General features: G+C 31.7%; 1 protein-coding gene across 1 annotated transcript; it reads left to right on the forward strand.

Moving 5' to 3' along the window:
- Positions 1-3277: 3277 nt before the first annotated feature.
- Positions 3278-7401, forward strand: LOC18422772 (uncharacterized). Its single transcript, XM_006827379.4, has 4 exons — positions 3278-3401; positions 5188-5238; positions 5672-5788; positions 6794-7401. The coding sequence occupies exons 1-4, from the start codon at positions 3285-3287 to the stop codon at positions 7181-7183; spliced, it is 675 nt and encodes a 224-aa protein (XP_006827442.1). The 5' UTR covers positions 3278-3284; the 3' UTR covers positions 7184-7401.
- The last annotated feature ends 11966 nt before the right edge of the window (positions 7402-19367 follow it).

The following is a 19367-nucleotide window of genomic DNA, read 5'->3' on the forward strand; positions in this document are numbered from 1 at the left end:
TTAAGGGTATTTTAAGTATTTAGTCAAGGGTAAACTAGAAATTTTTAATAGAAACAAAATCATTTATTAACAATAGTGGACAATGATATTACCAATATTGATACATTAATTGTTTTTAACTACTAATAAAATGCCACTATTTTTTTTATAAAAATATCTATTTTACCCTTCTAAATGACAAAAAATGCCCCTATTTGAAAAATTTTGTATTATAATTCAAAGGTATTTTATACACGACCAAGTGGGATTACCCCACTAACTCATATGTAGAAAAGCCAAGGGTATTAAAAAAGCTGGGATTATCCCACTAGCTCATATGAACATATGAGCCCAACGACCCAGATTGAATCTAGGCCGATCTTACGATGACAGATGTTCGCTAGTGTTTGGATTTTATTCATTTTTTTACAAATCCAATTATTGCTTAAAATTTTAGGTATGTGTTCTTCATCAAGGCGCACCTAATAAAAATATAAAAAAATTTATTCGCAAAAACAAAATGACCAAAATACCTCCCAAAGCTTTTGGGGGTATTTTGGTCAATTTATTTCATTTAAAATATTTTTTTGATATTTTTCAAAGATTCATCTATTTTTTATAAACATACACCTAAAATTTTAAGTGATTTGGATTTGTAGAAAATAAAATAAAATTTAAACACTACCAAACATCTGTGACCGTCAGATCGACCTAAATTCAATATGGGCCGTTGGCCTCATATATTCATATGACCTAGTGGGCTAATCCCAGCTTTTTCCTATATATATATATAAACCTTCCAACAGTTGGGCAGCTATAATGAATAGTAATATAGGTGGAATCCCAGCCATCAAATCATCATCATGTGGTTCAGAATCTATATCCCTATATGAATTTTAATTTTTTTTTCTATAAATCATTAAGATGAAATTTTGGGTATATATACCTAATACTATTTCACACTATATAAAAATATAAAAACATTATTTTCAATAATTTAAAATAACCAAATTATTCTCATTATTTTTCAGGGGTATTTCAGTCATTTTATATTTTAAGAAATATTTTTTATATATTTTTTAATTGTGCACGCTATCTTTTAGTACACACATTTAAAGTTTCATTATGATCCGATTTCTAAAAAAATATTAAAATTCATATAGTGATATGTATTTCGAACCACATGATGAAGATCTGACGGTTGGGATTCCACCTATATTACTATCAATTAGATTCTACCTAAAAATTTCACTAGAAGAGATCATTTTGATTTCCAAATATCTTCAAATTGATTATCTCGACATCAAGATGCATGGATATGAGAAAAAAATGGATTTCAAGGTTTGGAAATAGTATATTTTGTAATGCATTTTTTAGCCGTCAATTTTCAAGTTTTCATAGATCTATCGATTTACACTATTTTTGAAGCTTTAAACTTTATAAATAAAGATGAAAAATACATTTTAAGGCTATCACAAAGATTTTTAGTATTGAAACCACATTTCTCGATACTATTTGACGGTAGGCTCTAATTTGATTGTTTAAGCCTAGGCGCTCTCTCTCTCTCTCTCTCTCTCTCTCTCTCTCTTTATATATATATATATATATATATATATATATATATATATATATATATATATGAAAAAATCTTCCTAACGCTTATAGGAAAAAATAAATAGTGATTTCACCTACCCTCATCACCATCCAAATTTCATGTTACGGTCACAATTGTCAAGTAGTGTTTTAAATTTCATTTGCTTTCTACAGATCCAATTTATTTGAAATTTGGAACATGTGTACTTCTTAGTGAGGCACACCTAATAAAAATATGAAAAAAATAATTCGTAAAATATAAATTTACCAAAATACCACCGTAAATTTATAGGGGTATTTTGGTAAATTTATATTTTACAAATTTTTTTTTCCATATTTTTATTAGGTGCGCCTCATTAAAATGTACACACGCTCCAAATTTCAGATCATTCCGATTAGTAAATAAAAAATAAAAATTAAAATACTACTAGACAACTGTGATCGTACGATAAAGTTTAGATGATAATGAGATTAGATAAAATTACTGTTCATTTTGACCTATAGACGTATTGTAATACCTTTATATATATATATATATATATATATATATATATATATATATATATATATATATATATATATATATATATATATATATATATATATATATATATATATATATATATATATATATATATATCAACAAATTGGCAGAGTTTGGGCCATAAATGGGGATACAAATAGAGAGGCGTTATTTGGCCCATTGGACGTTATTTGATGACAACTTGTGAGCCCCGAGTTCCTCACTTAACGAGATGGATCGCCAACAGGAGGCTTCCTGCAATTCCAAGCACTTCAGCTGCCCATCCAACATCTTATACTCTACTTTGCCATAATTTTAGAGACAGAGCCTATGTTCCAAAAGCTAAAAAGTAGGAGAAGAGCCTATGTTCCAAAAGCTAAAAAGTAGGAAAATACAAGCCGATAACGGAACCCTGCCATGGGCCGGGTCCGGGTAACACGAAACCGGGTAATTGGCCTGGGTCAAGGAGGTACTGACTAGACAAAAAAGTGTATAAAACATTTAAAAAACTCCAAAAAATATGAAAGATATGTTTAAAGTAAAATTAAATAAAACACATCTAAATTAGGTAGAAAAATATATAATAAAAACATAGATTTTGAAAAATCAATTCGTGACTAGGGATATTTAAAGAAAAAATTAAAAAAAATAAAAAAATAAGTATTCATAGTCAAAATATATTCCAATCTTTGCTAAAATATAAAAAACATATAAAAATATATTTTAAATAGATTTCTTTTTTCATGAATTTTTAAATAATTTTTCATAATTCAAACTCAAGAACTTGACCATCAAAGCGGGGATTATACGGACCCGCCTATTTCTGGGTAGCCCGGGGGCTGGTCCGGTTCAACCCAGCCGGTTTGTCTAACACTGGAAAGAAGATCTACCTAAATAAGCGAGAGGGGCATCTAATCCAAGAGAGAGAGATTGATTGGCATGAAGTCCTTTCTTCTACTCTAATCATGAATACAATCTCTCCAGACGAAGGACGAAAACTCCTTTTCATCTGTTGATTGTGAAGCTCCACTTGACTTTCAGTTGCTTTGTCGTGGGTTCAAAGCCATTAACTTCCTCCTAACAACCTCAACGCACACTTTCTCTCTCTATATCATAAATACTCACATTCTCTTTCTCTCTCTAACCAGTAGATTAATGTTTGTTCACCATGACAATAATATTATGATTCATGGCCTTGATGTCTCTCTTGGAGGGTCGCCGCTCTTTTGCTGGACCTCGTCGCAGTGTAGATGCTGATTCTTATGCAAATGGAAGAATTTTACCACGTCCTCCATCCTCTCCACTGGTATATTAGCTTTATTTCTTCATACTATTTCTCATCAATATCTTCACTGTTTTTTTCCTTTTTCTTTCCTTTTTTTTCTAAATCATTTTTCTTTTAATGCTTCTTCGTCTTCTTTTAATGCTTCTTCGTCTTCTTCCCATATTATTATTTTTCTTCTTGTTGTTGTTATTATTGTTGTTTTATTTTTGTTCTTCTTATCTAATCATCATAATTATCATCATGATGATTTTTATGGTTATATTAATGCTGCTGTTGGTATTTTGGATGGGTTAAATGTGTTGGTATTTGCGTTAAAAAATACTTTGTTATTTCAAAATTATATCTTTCAAAACCATGTTTTACTCACAATCGTGGATAGCACCACTTGAAAGCCTCAGCTATCGATCTAGGATTTCATTTCAACTTACGTATTAAAAAACGACTAACTATTTTTAACTTGTATTCCCCACTGATCTACCAAAAAAAAATTTCAATTGTGAAACATGAGACCTCCATTTTGAGATTGTTTGAGCTTCAAAAATAACAAAAAAAGCGTTCCGATAAAACTAGGTCATTTGCCTAAACATGCAATGGTCACCATTTTTGCCACTGGTATTCATGAAAGTAATGTTATCATAGACAGGAAATGAAATATTAGGGGGCTCTTAGCTGTAAAATTGACTACTATTTGGCATTTCTTGGTAAACCAACTGGTTGTTTTCTCCCTCTAGGCCGGAAATTGAGGGCATTTTGTCATGCATGAAACAATAGCATTTGGTATTAGACAACAATTAGCATAGTTCGTGTTCATATATTAAACATCATAAAACAAAAGAGAGGCATTAAATTTTGCCTTCATTATTTGAGTAGAAGGTTTATGGAAATGCATGTTAACTATTTCTTAAACGACCAACATATATTCACAAACAATGAAAAAGAAAACCCAAACCAAAATACTCCAACGAACCAACCCGGACTCGCCCAAGTACCTCGGGTTTGCCCGAGTATCCCCAGTTTGGTGGTCAAGTATAAAAAATCAAAAAGTAACAATTTATTTTCTAATATGTTTCTTTAACGGTCCAAAAATGTGTTACAAGATGTACTATTTTCGAAACTTGAAATCTATTTTTTTCTCATATCCATGCATCTTGATGTCGAGATGATTAATTTGAGGATATTTAGGCATCAAAACAACCTCTTCTAGTGAAATTTTTGCGGTAAGCTCTAATTTAATTGTTTAGAGCCTCTGCTCTATATAAACTTTCCCCTTTTTCAAAATCCATTTTTTTACTACTTTTTTAACCTCAGATGTGTTCTATTTAGAATTAATTCAATCATAGTTTTATATTTTTTGGTATTTTTATTGTATTTCTTTAATTTTTTAACACTTTTTGGCTTGGCTAGCCCTTGCCCGACTCGAAACGAGACTCGGAACTCGATCCAAGTTACTCGGCTATTCAAGTTCGGCCCTTGGCCAAGTTCCGTCCCTGAGTCGTGGTTTCCAAGACTGAGAACACATTCAAATACACGACTTGATTTTTCATAATTATATTTGGAAGCCTCAGTATCCTTTATTTCTCACTGCATCTAAGAAAAGAAAGATTGAGTGGTACCCTTGTGGGCCATATCAATAATAGATGAATAGTAAGTTCATGCCCTATGATACTATCTTCACAAGGAGAAGGGCATACCCATCTTTAATATTGTGAGTTGTTAGGCTCTTACAAATATTTGATATTCAACTAAATTCATTCTAGTTTCATGCTTGTTAATTGAAAACTGAAGCTTGAAGATGGCTTTGTTGCAGGGAAATAGGAAACAAGAAGGGCAACAGAAGAGAGTGGAACTAGATCAAGAGGTAAGATCCTAAATCAAGCAAGCTATCCATCTATATATGGATTCCTGGTTTTTGAAGTTTCGAATTTTATATAGTTTTTCATGGTTATATTAAAACTCTTGTATCATTTTCAAGAGCTATTCCTTACCTTCTTTAATTTTCAAAGTATTCTTGAAAGGACAGAGACATCAATTACTTAAAAATATTTTTAACTATAACTAAGTTTGAATGTGTTATAGGTAAGTGTCCTTTTCTTCTGGTCTTTGGCTTAGTTTTCAGGCCATTATAGAATTAGTTTAATTGTTTTGGTAAAAATTCTATATTTTTCTCTTTAAGTCCTCACATGAAAACTTCATTTTCAGATAATTTAAAGTTATTACCTTGCATTTGAGTAAAGGATGATTATTTGGTCTTTGAATATGCTAGTTAATTCATTAGCACATGGGGGTTTCAGGTGGAAAAATTGCGCAAAATATTAGATCATGAAGAGAAGGTGCACAAGGTTTTGCAGGATGCCTTTAGACATGAGCCTGGGAACCATTTTCCCCTTCCAAGGTTTCTTCCACCACAGGTAAAATCCTTTCTAGAAGTATTTTTAAACTTAGTGAACAATCTCAAAAGAAAAAAAAAAGGAGAAAGAAGAAGAAGAAAAGTTCAAATGCACCCTATATGAAAAAAATAATGTCCTAGGGTTGAAAAAAGACCATCCAATTATTGAACTATCAGATCTAAGTGTTTAAAGACTCGAAATTTTTTTTTTTTTTTTTTTGTAAAATACTCATCAAGTGATTCTAAAATGGATCCCAAAATTTTAAATTTAAAAAATCCTCCTAATTTGCTATTTACACAAAGACTTAAGTGTATAGTGTTCCCCCATGGAGTATGTTATACAATAAAAAGAAAGAAAAAAGAAGCATCAATGTCCGTAAATATATGAAATAGAAGAACCACGAAGAAGAGAGTGCTTTTCTGAAAACCGTAACAGGCTCCACTTCTTTTTTCAATCATCTCTAAAGATTTACAAAGCAAATATTTGCAAAAAGGAAGAAAAAGAAGCTTGAAATATATTTAATTTCCCAAAAGTATCCAATTGGAACTCTTTGATGGCCACATTTTCAAAGGTTCAAATGCCACCAGTAACATACAGAAGAATGTTGATTTTTACCAATTATCTATATTCATAAATAACCCATAAAAATAAAAATGTATTAAAAGTAATAAAAAAAACCAAACAGTCTAAATAAGGTTAAAATAGTATTAAAAAATGAATTAAGAAAAAACAGATTTATAGTTGGGGGCATTTTAAAAATCCAAAAAAGGAAGAGAAAAATATAAAAATGGGGATTTATGGTAGAAACAGTTACCAATCTTTGCCAAAAGCATAAAATTAATAGATCCATCTCATTTTTTTTAATATCTTTTTAATATCCCCGAGCTATACACATAACTCGGGGCTGAGTTACTTGGCAGTGGACTCAGCCAAATCCTAGCACACCGACCCATAAGTTCCTAATATGATATAATTGGCATTACATGTTCTACACGTTCATATAATCCATTCTTTGTGGCTACATAGGTAAAGCAACTCTTGGATGAACTCACAATGGTGGAGGAGGAAATTATTCGACTAGAGACCGAGCTAAACACACTTCGCCAAGATCTGCATCAAGGAAATAGAAATCTCACCAAGTTTAAGTCCCAAGAATTTCAACCTCAACATCAACAACAAGAACAACAAAGACCCAAAAGTCAAGGTGGGCATAGCAGGCATGGCTCACTAGATTGTAGCACAGAGATAAGGACTATGCTTTTTATAAGTAGAGCCATAAATGGCAGTTGTGTGATCCCTGCAAGGAATTCAAAAACCGAGGTTCCTAAAAAAACGCAGACTCTAAGGGACACTAAGAAGGCCAATGTCCGCAAGAGCCTTCAATCTAAGTTACCTCCAAGATACCCCAAGATATAGAATGTCCTGAATTCCCTGGTTCCTAAACATTTTTGTGAATTATTGTTTATTAGTTTGGGTAAAACTTTTGTAACAAATTTTCGGCTATGTGGAAATATGTCTTAAATTTTTTGAAGGCATAGCATCCCACCCCCTCCTCCTTCTAATCATTAGAGATTGTAACATGTGACATTTGAATTCTTCTTTTTATTGAGCGGTTGGGATAGAGATTTGCTGCCTAACAAGGTATAGATACAAATAATGAGTATATTATTGTTGGTAGTATAAGATCAATGGGCTAAAAATGCAATTTTTTTATAAAATATCCATTGTATAAAAACTCAAGGGTTTAAATGCATGAGCAGCTCAATACAAAATCGTAATACATATATTCCAACCTACAAACATGGTTTATATACATTTGAATAATAAAATTCAAACCTAATAGGTCTCTTACAATCTCTTACCCAAAAATACAATTAACTCAATATAATATTCAAATATTCACAATGTACATCTCTACAACATATTGCATGGCTTGCACTCGCAATTCTTCATTATATCAAAATTATACGATAATTTGATCTTAATTCTTCATCCTCATCATATATCAAAATATTTTATACACATCATACACTTGATCACAATAATTCAATAATATTTCAATTCGCATAAACAATAATGCATAGTATTAAAGCTCATACCGCAAGATTAAAAAACAATCTCAATATTCACACAATATACTCAATTTAACCAATCATGAATTCATTTAATAATTGTAAATACATCAAATTAACATGCAAACATATATGGAGAAATCATGGTTTGAACCCCTTGTGCCCGGGCCACGAAAGGGCATTTTGAGGACTTAATTTTGTCTCATTGTCTAAGGCACGGGTGATAATAATAACTTAAGAAGATCAATCCAATGGGAAGCAAATGATCACTTAATGGAGATCAAATCATAATGTATCAAAATAGCCCTTCAAAGTTTGAGAGATATACTACACAAACTAAGGAAGTTAAGGTGAAACTACACTATGTGGTCCATAAGGGACCACACGAACGTTTCAATATTAAAAAAGGAACTCAGCGAACTATTTCATATGCTCAAATATGATGAAATAAACTTCTCATCAGTTGTATATTCTCAGTAAAAATTTCAGAAAAATAAGATCAAAAAAATCAAGTTGAAACTACTAAAGATCATAGAGTATGTAAGCTAGTATACACATACCATGTGTATGGACTACACTATTGATTTATGACTCTTCAAATATCAAGTTTTAATGACCAAAAATGAAGAAAGCTACTATAAATTAAGAATTACAGCAAGCTTTGATAATGAAAATGAGGTAGGAATTAAAAATATGAGAAGAAAAGACAATACCTTAATGAAGCAATAATATGGGCTTGATCACATAAATAAATGACTACTCCATAGAAGTGTTTTAAATGAAAGCTCAAAGAAAAAAATAGTCTCATGGGTGATCACATTTTTGTCAAGGGTTCTCACTCTCTCTCTCTTTGAAGTGAATACTCAAGTTAGGGTTATAATTGATCTCATAAGTTACGTTTATACTTAGATCATAAAGATGGATTTGATCTTGATCATTGATGCCTTAGATCAACTGCACATGATATGCTTTTATCCAAGCCACTCATTTATATCTTATCATCAAGATCAATGGATGAGCTTTTGATACCCTTCACTCCTCAAAACCTAGGTTTATAGTCATTTTACCTTGAACCCTTAGCTCCATGTTTTATTTCTCATTAAGTCCCAATTCATGTTTACACTTATGCCCATAGTTTTGGAATAATTTGTGAGTGTCAATAAAATACAAGGATATGGACATAAAGGTAATATGAGACATCCATACATGTGAATAAAATATCTTATGACACCACTAATAGAATCTTAACAACACTAAAGTTTCACATGGGTCAAGCCCATAAGGTGATGCTACATAAGATATATCCACATGCTACAAAATCATATGTGGATAATATTATAAATTAAATTAATTCTCAAAATCCCATGACTTCACACATGCAAAAAGAAATGATACACATGAGATAAAAATAAAACATGTGACTTAAATCAAACTTAAGTCATAACAATATATAACACCTTAAATAACAAGATAACATGTTATAACATAATACCAACAAAAGAATTAATGACAAATAGGTCCCTACATGGATATGACGTCAGCATGATATCATCCACGAGTAGGGAGGTAGGAGTACCACGTGGCATCCCTATGGCCACTTGGGATCCATGTGGCATCCCCATATGATGTCTTTGTTTGGTATTTATGTCGAACAAATTTGTCACATTTTTTATTATTTAAAAAAATTGAAAATTTCTTAAAAAATCCCAAAAATTCTCTAAATAATTTCTCAATATTATTATACAATTTATCATCAATATAAAATCTTTTCTTATCAATTTTATATTAATTTTGGCCAAAGTTAAATGAGATCTCTATACTTAACACTAGTTGGAGTTTTCCATTGAGCAAACCCGAATTACGTTCCATCGGTGTCTCAAGCCGACCCAATGGACATATGCTCCACAGTCTATGGCAATGACACATAATTGATCACATCAAAATCGCTGAGCTAGAGCTTCCCGTCACCGAGGGTTCAATGGATTATTGGTGCACCCCTGTGAGGCATATTCTTACTCAAATACAAGGGTCATCTCAAAGCACATGTGCACTAGCTCTTATAAGTGGAATAATACTATATAAGAGTGGCTTCCCCATACGACTTTGGCTGTATATACCATGGAATGGTCTCGTGTCAGGATACGGGCTAATGTCCCATGAGCCGACCATTCCATACAGGGCGAATACTCTTTTAAATAGTCGAGTTCTATTATTCTCGATTGGATTCTCCAAGCCCTAGCTTATCACGCCAACTATGAGGCATTCTAGTCAATATAGTCTTGACTAGGAGGTGACCCTTACACCTCCTCGAGAGTTCACACTCTCAAAACGTATACTCTCAATGTCTCAAATACTCGGGGTATATGAATCAAGGCCCTAGTGCGCCAAGCACCCAGATTCAATCTTTCTCTAACTCCTACTGAGAGTATGACTCTTGGCTTTAAGGTCTTGAAAGGCTACATCACCAACATTCTCTCACTTAGCCTTTTGAGGCCTTACAAATGATTTTCTCTCTCATTCTTATGTACAAGATATAATTTAAAACATTCATTCTCTACCATAAAAGCAATACTCATATCAAGCAATGAAGAAAGTATCAACAACGAAGTTACCTTTCTCAATCTCATATCATGCACAAGCATAAATCACTATATGATCCATAAGCGTAGTCAATCAACATGGTCCATTAACATAATCAATAGGCATGAACTAATAAAAGCAAGGGTGGTCAAACATATGTAATCGCCAGAGCAAAATTGTCATGAACTATTTCTATGTCTGGTGTATGTCACATAAACCATAAATCACAATTTAAATGTCATGTTCGATCTCCTTCATCCACATTCAAATATCATGTAGTTTATGTGTCAACATTTCACATCATACTCATGTCAATGCTTGACATAATAATCTACTAGGTGCTAATTGTGGATCATCATCTTCAACAATCACATATTCTAATAATGCAATAGGTATCTGTAAAGAAAAAGAAATATGGGAACATATGGCATGACAAAGAGTACAGTACTTGCGTGGGCAGAATGGTCAATAAGATATATGTTATGTGTTATAGTCTTCCCATCATCAATTTTATGTATCTCCTATGTATTCTCAGGTTTTCTAATCACTTTTATACAAACTTTTATATGCATGTTCATGACAATTTATGCTCATAAAGATTGACATATATGTTCATATCTATCTTTTTGCTCTCTCAACTTTTATTCATGTGCTCAAAAGTTCACAACTCTATGTTCATATCAGTTCTCAAGTAACACAGATTTTTACTAGAACAAAAGTTCATTAAAATCATTCTTCAATCTCATGCATTGTTCTCAAAGTTTCCTTAGTCACGAACTGGTACCTTATCCATTGAAAACCAAGGTTTGGGAGTAGTGCTTAGACTTTCAAGCATTTCACCATTCAATTATCTTATTGATATTTTACACTCGGATTAGATGGCTAGCAGGTGTCATCATGTACCTATTAATTAGATCCAATCCCAAGATCAAGAGAGATTCAATTATACATGTCTGAGTGACCAAGCACATTATAAGTTCGAATCACTTAGAACAATATCTCATGCAATGTGGGACTTATCAAAGTTTATAGGATTTCTCTCACATTTAATCTCACAAATTATCTCATGATAAACAACCAATTGCATTAAGTCATAGGCATAGATAGTCACTATCAGAGTGACTAACCCACAAAATGAGGTGTCCTTATCATCATATGATCTTATCATAATGCACATATAAATATACAGCTCTACATAAGGTCTCACATGCTATTAAAAACATTTTCAAGTGGCTTATGCATACTCCATTAAAAGGCTAGGCCTACTAGCCTTTTAGAGACCATTAGAAGCTATCTAATGAATCATCTATATGAAAGTGAATGCATATGATCACCATGGCATGAAATGCATATATAGAAAAGTGATGATCTATTATCATAATGTCACACAATTAATCATTGAAAACTCAAAAGTCTAACGAAAAGAGACCTCACAACCCTAACAAGTGACATGTCTCTAAGTGACTTAAAACTTCTCACTATGGTACTAAATGAAAATAATAATACCTATAATGCAATGGAAAAAGCCCGCCCATGGGTTCATAAAATGATCAATTTTCAAATAAGAGGTCAAACACTCTTTTTGCTTTTATTTACAAATCATTCTTATTCAATGCATCTTCCAATTTTCTCATAAGTGAAATTAAATTGCGATATAAGTATTTCCAAAATCATTACCAAGGTTCTCTTTTTGAGGATGGTTTTACTACTTAGACTTATTAAATATGCTCCCACTGAAACCGACAAGGTTGTCTTTCAAAATAACTTGAATTTATGTCTTGGGAAGTAGTTTACTTTTAAGTAAAAATTCAAATGTATCAAAAAGAACTTTATTCAAATATTGATGACTGTGAGGTACTCCAAAATATTATGATACACATTTATGTGGTCATACGATAAGGTTAAATGAACATCTTTAAGGGTGATCTTCCAAAATGAAAGAAGCATGGAGTTTAGTATAGTCATAACTCTTTAATAGAAAGACAATACAAAGTAGTAATACACAAAATGGGGTGGAATCCCTTTTATGGTTTCTAACATCATCTTGTGCTAAAAAAATTTAAGTATATAAATCCTCGTTCAGAAGAACAATTGTTTAAGATAAAATCTCTTTCATCATATTTCCTTAATAATTACAATCCATATTCAAGATATATTTTGGTTCGATTGATCTCAATTTTCAAAATAGTGAAAAACATGTTACTATAAAGGAAAATGTTATCTCATACATGAAAATGTTTTTTTCATGACCATTGAGCCTAACGTGCCATGTAACAATCCTCATATGTCAATCATAACATAATACCATATTCACTTATTCATATAATAATTATGGCGGGAATATGCATCACTAAGTACTCACAATGTGATAATAAAATACATCACATTATCTCGTCATTTAGAAAACCTCAAAATAATGAAGAATGTAGCTTGAGGCACCATAAAGACTAGTCAATGTCATATTCATGATACATCTCATGGGTTCTCAAATCATAAAGCAACTCACAAATAATAAACATTTCACATATCTCATGATTCTCAAACAATCACAAGTATAATCCTTACACATGTCATATATCTTGAATTAGCCACATTCATATGATCGGTAATTATAATCATAGATCTAGAATCAAATTACATAAACATATGCCATATGTCTTAAGCTTATATAAGAGTGGACACAAATATTCAAAATCTCAATATGCAAGTATTGGCCTAATTCAAGTTTATAGCTTATGTGACGAGTCCAAGCCTTCCAATTATTAAACTCATATAATACACCAAGATATTCTACTAATAATTGCTAACATGATATCATAAAACCAAAATTGTTGTTCTCTAAGAAATGAATTCTCAATATATTAAAATCATGGTCATAAGTAGAAAGAAGTCGTACCTCATGGTTTTAAAGTGACCAAGTCATAATGTGTCAATACCTTTTGTCTTCGATCCGTGATTTGGTTTCACCATTTATTTCTTTTTTTTGTAACTATGATCATTGACTCATTCATCTACATGTGCCTTTAGTCTTTTTGTCAATTTCATCACACACTATTCCGGACTAGCTCGGATCTAGACCAAGACTTGGGTATCGAGTATTAAAACTAACACTCATAATTCGGTGGGGTTTATATAACCCTCTCACTGATCTAAAACACCCTAAGAACTCATAAAAACTTTCAACAATTTATACTTCATAGTGGGATTACAAAAATATAAAGTAGTCATGCCCTTCTCACACATTGGATATAGGAAATAATGTTTTTCTGGTTTTTCAGGATGAGCACGGTTTAATTCAATGGACGTAACTTTAAATTTACGTATCATTTAATCATGAGACTTATTCTCAAATAAAATAAACTCAAAATAAGACAACTTTTATTCAATAAGTAGTATTGAACAATGGTCCGAATTGGATCAAACAATATGATTCTCATTGGTCAAAATTTGCTTTGTGTAGCAAAAATTACAGTATGACACCCCTCAAGTAAAATGACCATAACTTTCCAAATATGGGGAATTTTCCTATAAGCCCAAAAGCATATTTAAACGAGACTTTAGTCCTCTCGATTTCTCAAAAGTATAAAGTGGTCCTAACTCATTCCCATAAGTTTAATTGATCAAAACCCCCATTGAAAAAGGAATAAAGTTCCTGGAAATGTCTTTCTCAGATCTAGCACACTTTAATAAACATTCAATAACTTTCAAAATATCTATAATATGGTCATGAGATTTTTTTCATATGAAAATACATTCAATAACACAAAACACTACCAAATACTATTCTCTGATATAAAGTATTGAATGCCCTATCATTCTCTCACAAATATACAATAGTTCTGAAAAATATTCATTCACAGTTATCATGTCAATGACACTATCAATTCTCAAATTCAAAGCACATACATCAGGGCAATCATGATCAAGTGTTAATACAATTTGAAAATTAAATTATAGACAATATAAGAGGACTAAAGGACTATATAAACTATAATACATATATTCCAACCTACAAATATGGTTTAAACACATTTGAATAATAAAATTCAACCATAATAGATCCCTTACAAATCCCTTACTCAAACATACAATTAGCTCAATACAATATTCCAATATTCACAATGTACATCTCTACAACATATTGCATGACTTGCATTCGTAATTCCTCATTATATCAAAATTATACAATAATTTCATTTTCATTCTTCATCATCATCATATATCATAATATCTCATACACATCATACACTTGATCATAATAATTCAATAAGATTTCAATTCGCATAAACAATAATGCATAGTATTAAAGCTCATATCGCAAGATTAAAAAACAATCTCAATATTCACACAACATACTCAATTTAACCAATCATGAATCCATTTAATAACTGTAAATATATCAAATTAATATGTAAACATATACGCGGAAACCATGGTTCGAACCCCTTGTGCCTGGGCCACGAAAGGGTCTTTTGAAGATTTAATTTTGTCTTATTGTCTAAGGCACGGGTAATCATAATAACTTAAAAAGATCAATCTAATAGGAAGCAAATGATCAGTTTTATTTCACTTAATGGGGATCAAATCATGAGAGAGACATGTATTAAAAAACCCCTTCAAAGTTTGAGAGAGATACTACACAAAATAAGGAATTATGGTGAAACTACACCATGTGGTCTATAAGGGACCACATGAACTTCTCAACATTCAAAAAGGAACTCAGTGGATCATTTCATATGCTCAAATATGATGAAATAAACATCTCATCAGTTGTATATTCTCAATAAAAATTCAAGAAAATCAAGTTGACACTACTAAAGATCATGGAATAAACAAGCTAGTCTGCACATACCATGTGTATGGACTACATTATTGCTTTAGTATTCTTCAAATATCAAGTTTTCATTACAAAAAATGATGAAAGCTACTGTAAATTAAGAATTACATCAAGCTTTGATAATAGAAATGAGATAAGAATTAAAAATATGAGAAGAAAAGTCAATACCTTAATAAAGCAATAGTATGAGCTTGATCACATAAATAAGGGAATACTCTTTGAAAGGGTTTCAAATGAAAGCTCAAGGAAGAAGATAGTCTCATGGGTGACCACATTTTTATCAATGGCTCTCTCTCTCTCTCTCTCTTTGAAATGAATACTCAAGTTATGGTTATAATTGATCTCATAAGTTACTGTTATACTTAGATCATAAAGATGGATTTGATCTTGATCATTGATGCCTTAGATCAATGGCACATGAGAGGCTTTTATCCAAACCACTCATCCATATCTTATCACCAAGATTAATGGATGAGCTTTTGACACCTTTCACTCCTCAAAACCTAGGTTATACTCATTTTACTTTGAAGTCCTTAGCTCTATATTTTATTTCTTATTAAGTCCAAATTCATGTTTACACTTATGCCTATGGTTTTTGAATAATTTGTAAGAGTCAATAAAATTCAAAGATATGAACATAAAGGTAATATTGGACATCCACAAATGTGAATAAAATATCTTATGATACCATCAATAGGATTTTAACAACATTAAAGTTTCACATGGGTCCAGCCTATAAGGTGGTGCCACATAAGATATACACACATGCTACAAAATCATATGTGGATAATATTATAAATTAAATTAATTCTCAAAATTCCATGACTTCACACATGCAAAAAAAAGTACAAATGAACAAAAAACAAAACATGTGACTTAAATCAAACTTACGTCATAACAATATATAACACTTTAAATAACAAGATAACATGTTATAACATAATACCAACAAAATAATTGATGACAAATAGGTCCCCACATGGATATGACGTCAGCATGATATCATCCACGAGTAGGGAGGTAGGAGTGTCACGTGGCATCCCCATGGCCACTTAGGATCTATGTGGCATCCCCATATGATGTCTTTATTTGGTATTTATATCGAACAAATTTGAAAATCACATTTTTTATTGTTTAAATAATCAGAAAATTCTTCAAAAATCTCAAAAATTCTCTAAATGATTTTTCAACATTATTGCACAATTTATCATCAATATAAATTATTTTCTTATCAATTTTAGATTAATTTTGGCCAAAGGTAAATAAGATCTAGACTTATAACACTAGTTGGAGTTTTCCATTAGGCTAACCCGAATGACGTTCCACCATTGTCTCAAGCCGACCCAATGGACCTATGCTCCACAGTCTATGGCAAGGACACATAATTGGTTAAATCAAAGTCATTGAGCCAGAGCTTCCCGTAACCAGGGGTTCAATGAATTACTGGTTCACCCCTGTGAGGCATATTCCTACTCAAATACAGGAGTCCTCTCAAAGCACATGTGCACTAGCTCTTCTAAGTTAAATGATACTATATAAGAGTGGCTTCCCCATGCGACTGTGAATGCACATACTATGAAATGGTCTCGTGTCAGGATACGGGCTCATGTCTTATGAGCCGACCATTCCATACAGGGTGAATACTTTTTTAAATACTCGGGTTATATTATTCTCGATTGGATTCTCCACGCCCTGGCTTATCATATCAACTTTGAGGTATTCTAATCAATATAGTCCTGACTGGGAGGTGACTATCACACCTTGCCGAGAGTTCACATTCTCAAAACGTATATTCTCAATGCTTCAATTATTCGGGGTATATGAATCTGGGGCCCCAGTGCCCCAAGCTCCTAGATTCAGTCTCTCTTTAACTCCCACTAAGCGTAAGGCTCTTAGACTCTTGGCTTTAAGGTCTTGAAAGGCCACATAGCCAACAATTATATAAGTGTATGTATCCCCAACCATGTCATTAACACAAATTACCTCAAATTCAATACACATATTTTATCACTATATGGAATGTACTCATAAGCCTACTATTATGGATAATTTTGAAAATAGGTAAATTTATTTTGTTCTATTTATCTTCACTAAACTATAAATTTGACAGAGATCATCCCTGGCAAAGAACTTATGCATTTTCTTAATACAAAAACAACCAAATATTTGAAAAATAAAAAGTAACCATTTTTTTCGATCAAAAGAAAAACACATGCGAGTAAAAGCGTAATATGCAACATAAGATTTAGGCTTGGGCCTGAGTTTTCAAGGTATTGATGCTTGCAACACCATGTCCTAAGCTCGAATGTTGCTGCTAAACAACTCAGAAAATAATGTGCAACATAATCCTTGAAATGAAAGAGTAATGTGCAATATGATTTGAAGAATCAGTGCACTTGCTTGGTTGTTGCAAATGTTTGTGTCGATTGTTGTTTCGAGCTCAGAAATGCAACTGACACAGATGTGGGATTAGCGTCCAACCATACCCTCATCAGGGGTATTATTTTCACATCCATAGTGAAACCTTCGGAAAATGAAGTAGGAACCTAGTCGATTGAACTCCACCTAACCAAAATAAGGGAAGTAAACCATTGACATGGTTGAATTCAACCTAACCTTTGGTATAAGGCTATAAAACCTTGCGACAGTTTTAAACACTTATTGAACAATGAGCTCGCATTTTTAGGATGTGTACACATTAGTTATATTTCCTATGTTATATTATTAAAATGCAATTAACTGGCAGATACATGTCAACAAATATCAACAGGGACCTCTCCTTAGAGAGGGTATAGGGAAGTGTCATTCGAAAGGAAAGATTGTGGATACTATGGTATATCTTTCTTTGCCCTCAATATTTTAGGAGGTTTCAAACCAAAAAAAAAAAAGGACATACATTTTTTTTTAAGGGAGGAATTACCTTCAATATTTTAGTAGGTTTCAAACCAAAAAAAAAAAAGGACATACATTTTTTAAGGGAGGAATTGTAAGCACTTATTATAGGAATGGCAAAAGAAATCAATCACACGGTCACGAATGTCTTGTAGTATTTTATTTTTATATAAGATTACAACTTTAAAATGTAGAATTACATATGTGCTTCAAAAATCTATCGACAAAGGTGGTTTTAATGTTGATAACCCTCTAATTGATCATCTCAACATCGAGCTGTATGATATGAAAGAAAAAAAGATTTTGAGTCCCAAAAATAGTGCATCTTGCATTACATTATCTAGACCGTTCATTTTCGATATTTTCATATGTTTATAGATTTACTTGATTTTAGCCATTTTTGGAGTTTAAAATTTTATATTTGGATATGAAAATAGATTTTGAAATAATACTAAATATTTTTTACACCAAAATCACAAATTAATATAAAATTTGGAGGTGCCCCTTAATTGAATTGTCTAAGTATATATATATATATATATATATATATATATATATGCAATGATTTCATGCAACTGTTGTATAGTTATATGATGCAACACCCTTAAAAAATCATCTTATAGCCATTTGTTTGATCCAAAATTTGAAATATGCACTCTTTTCATTCTAATGAACAATCACAAAAAAAAAAAAAAAAAAATTGAAAACATAACCTAGAATGTATTTTTTTAGCCCAATTAACATAGGCCGTTCATTTCGGTGAGATGCTTAGATCTAAGCCTTAAAAGGATTTTTTCATTTTCAAATTTTGTGAATGGATTTATTATCATTAGATGAGCAATATTAAAAAAGAAAAAAATGATTTTGAGTTTATAAAGGCTAAGATCTTGAAATTCACAAAATGAATGGTCTAGATTCGTTGTTAGAAAGAACTCATTTTGACCATATCTAGGGTTCAAATTGAACATTTTTTCTTTGGGTGATTGATTATTGAGATGAAGAGAGTGTGTGCGCAAAATTTGAGGTCATACAAATACCACAAACATGATTTTTTAGAAGTGTCGTTGTATTATAATATGGTACAACCGTTGCATTCGATCATTGCTATATATATATATATATATATGAAAAAGTCTTCTCAACGCCTATAGGCGAAAATGAACAGTAATTTCACTTACCATCATCACTGCCCAAAGTTCATTGCATGATCACAATTGGC

This window comes from Amborella trichopoda, chromosome 7 (genome assembly GCF_054954075.1).
Source record: "Amborella trichopoda isolate Santa Cruz 75 chromosome 7, AtrichopodaSantaCruz75HAP2 v2.0, whole genome shotgun sequence".
In the NCBI taxonomy this organism is placed as follows: domain Eukaryota; kingdom Viridiplantae; phylum Streptophyta; class Magnoliopsida; order Amborellales; family Amborellaceae; genus Amborella; species Amborella trichopoda.

Excerpts from the sequence above, each read along its gene's own strand:
- LOC18422772 (XM_006827379.4), top strand. The coding sequence starts at position 3,285 with ATGGCCTTGATGTCTCTCTTGGAGGGTCGCCGCTCTTTTGCTGGACCT. Across the intron at positions 5,239-5,671 it reads GAGTGGAACTAGATCAAGAG|GTGGAAAAATTGCGCAAAAT; the intron begins GTAAGATCCTAA and ends TGGGGGTTTCAG. Across the intron at positions 5,789-6,793 it reads CAAGGTTTCTTCCACCACAG|GTAAAGCAACTCTTGGATGA; the intron begins GTAAAATCCTTT and ends GTGGCTACATAG.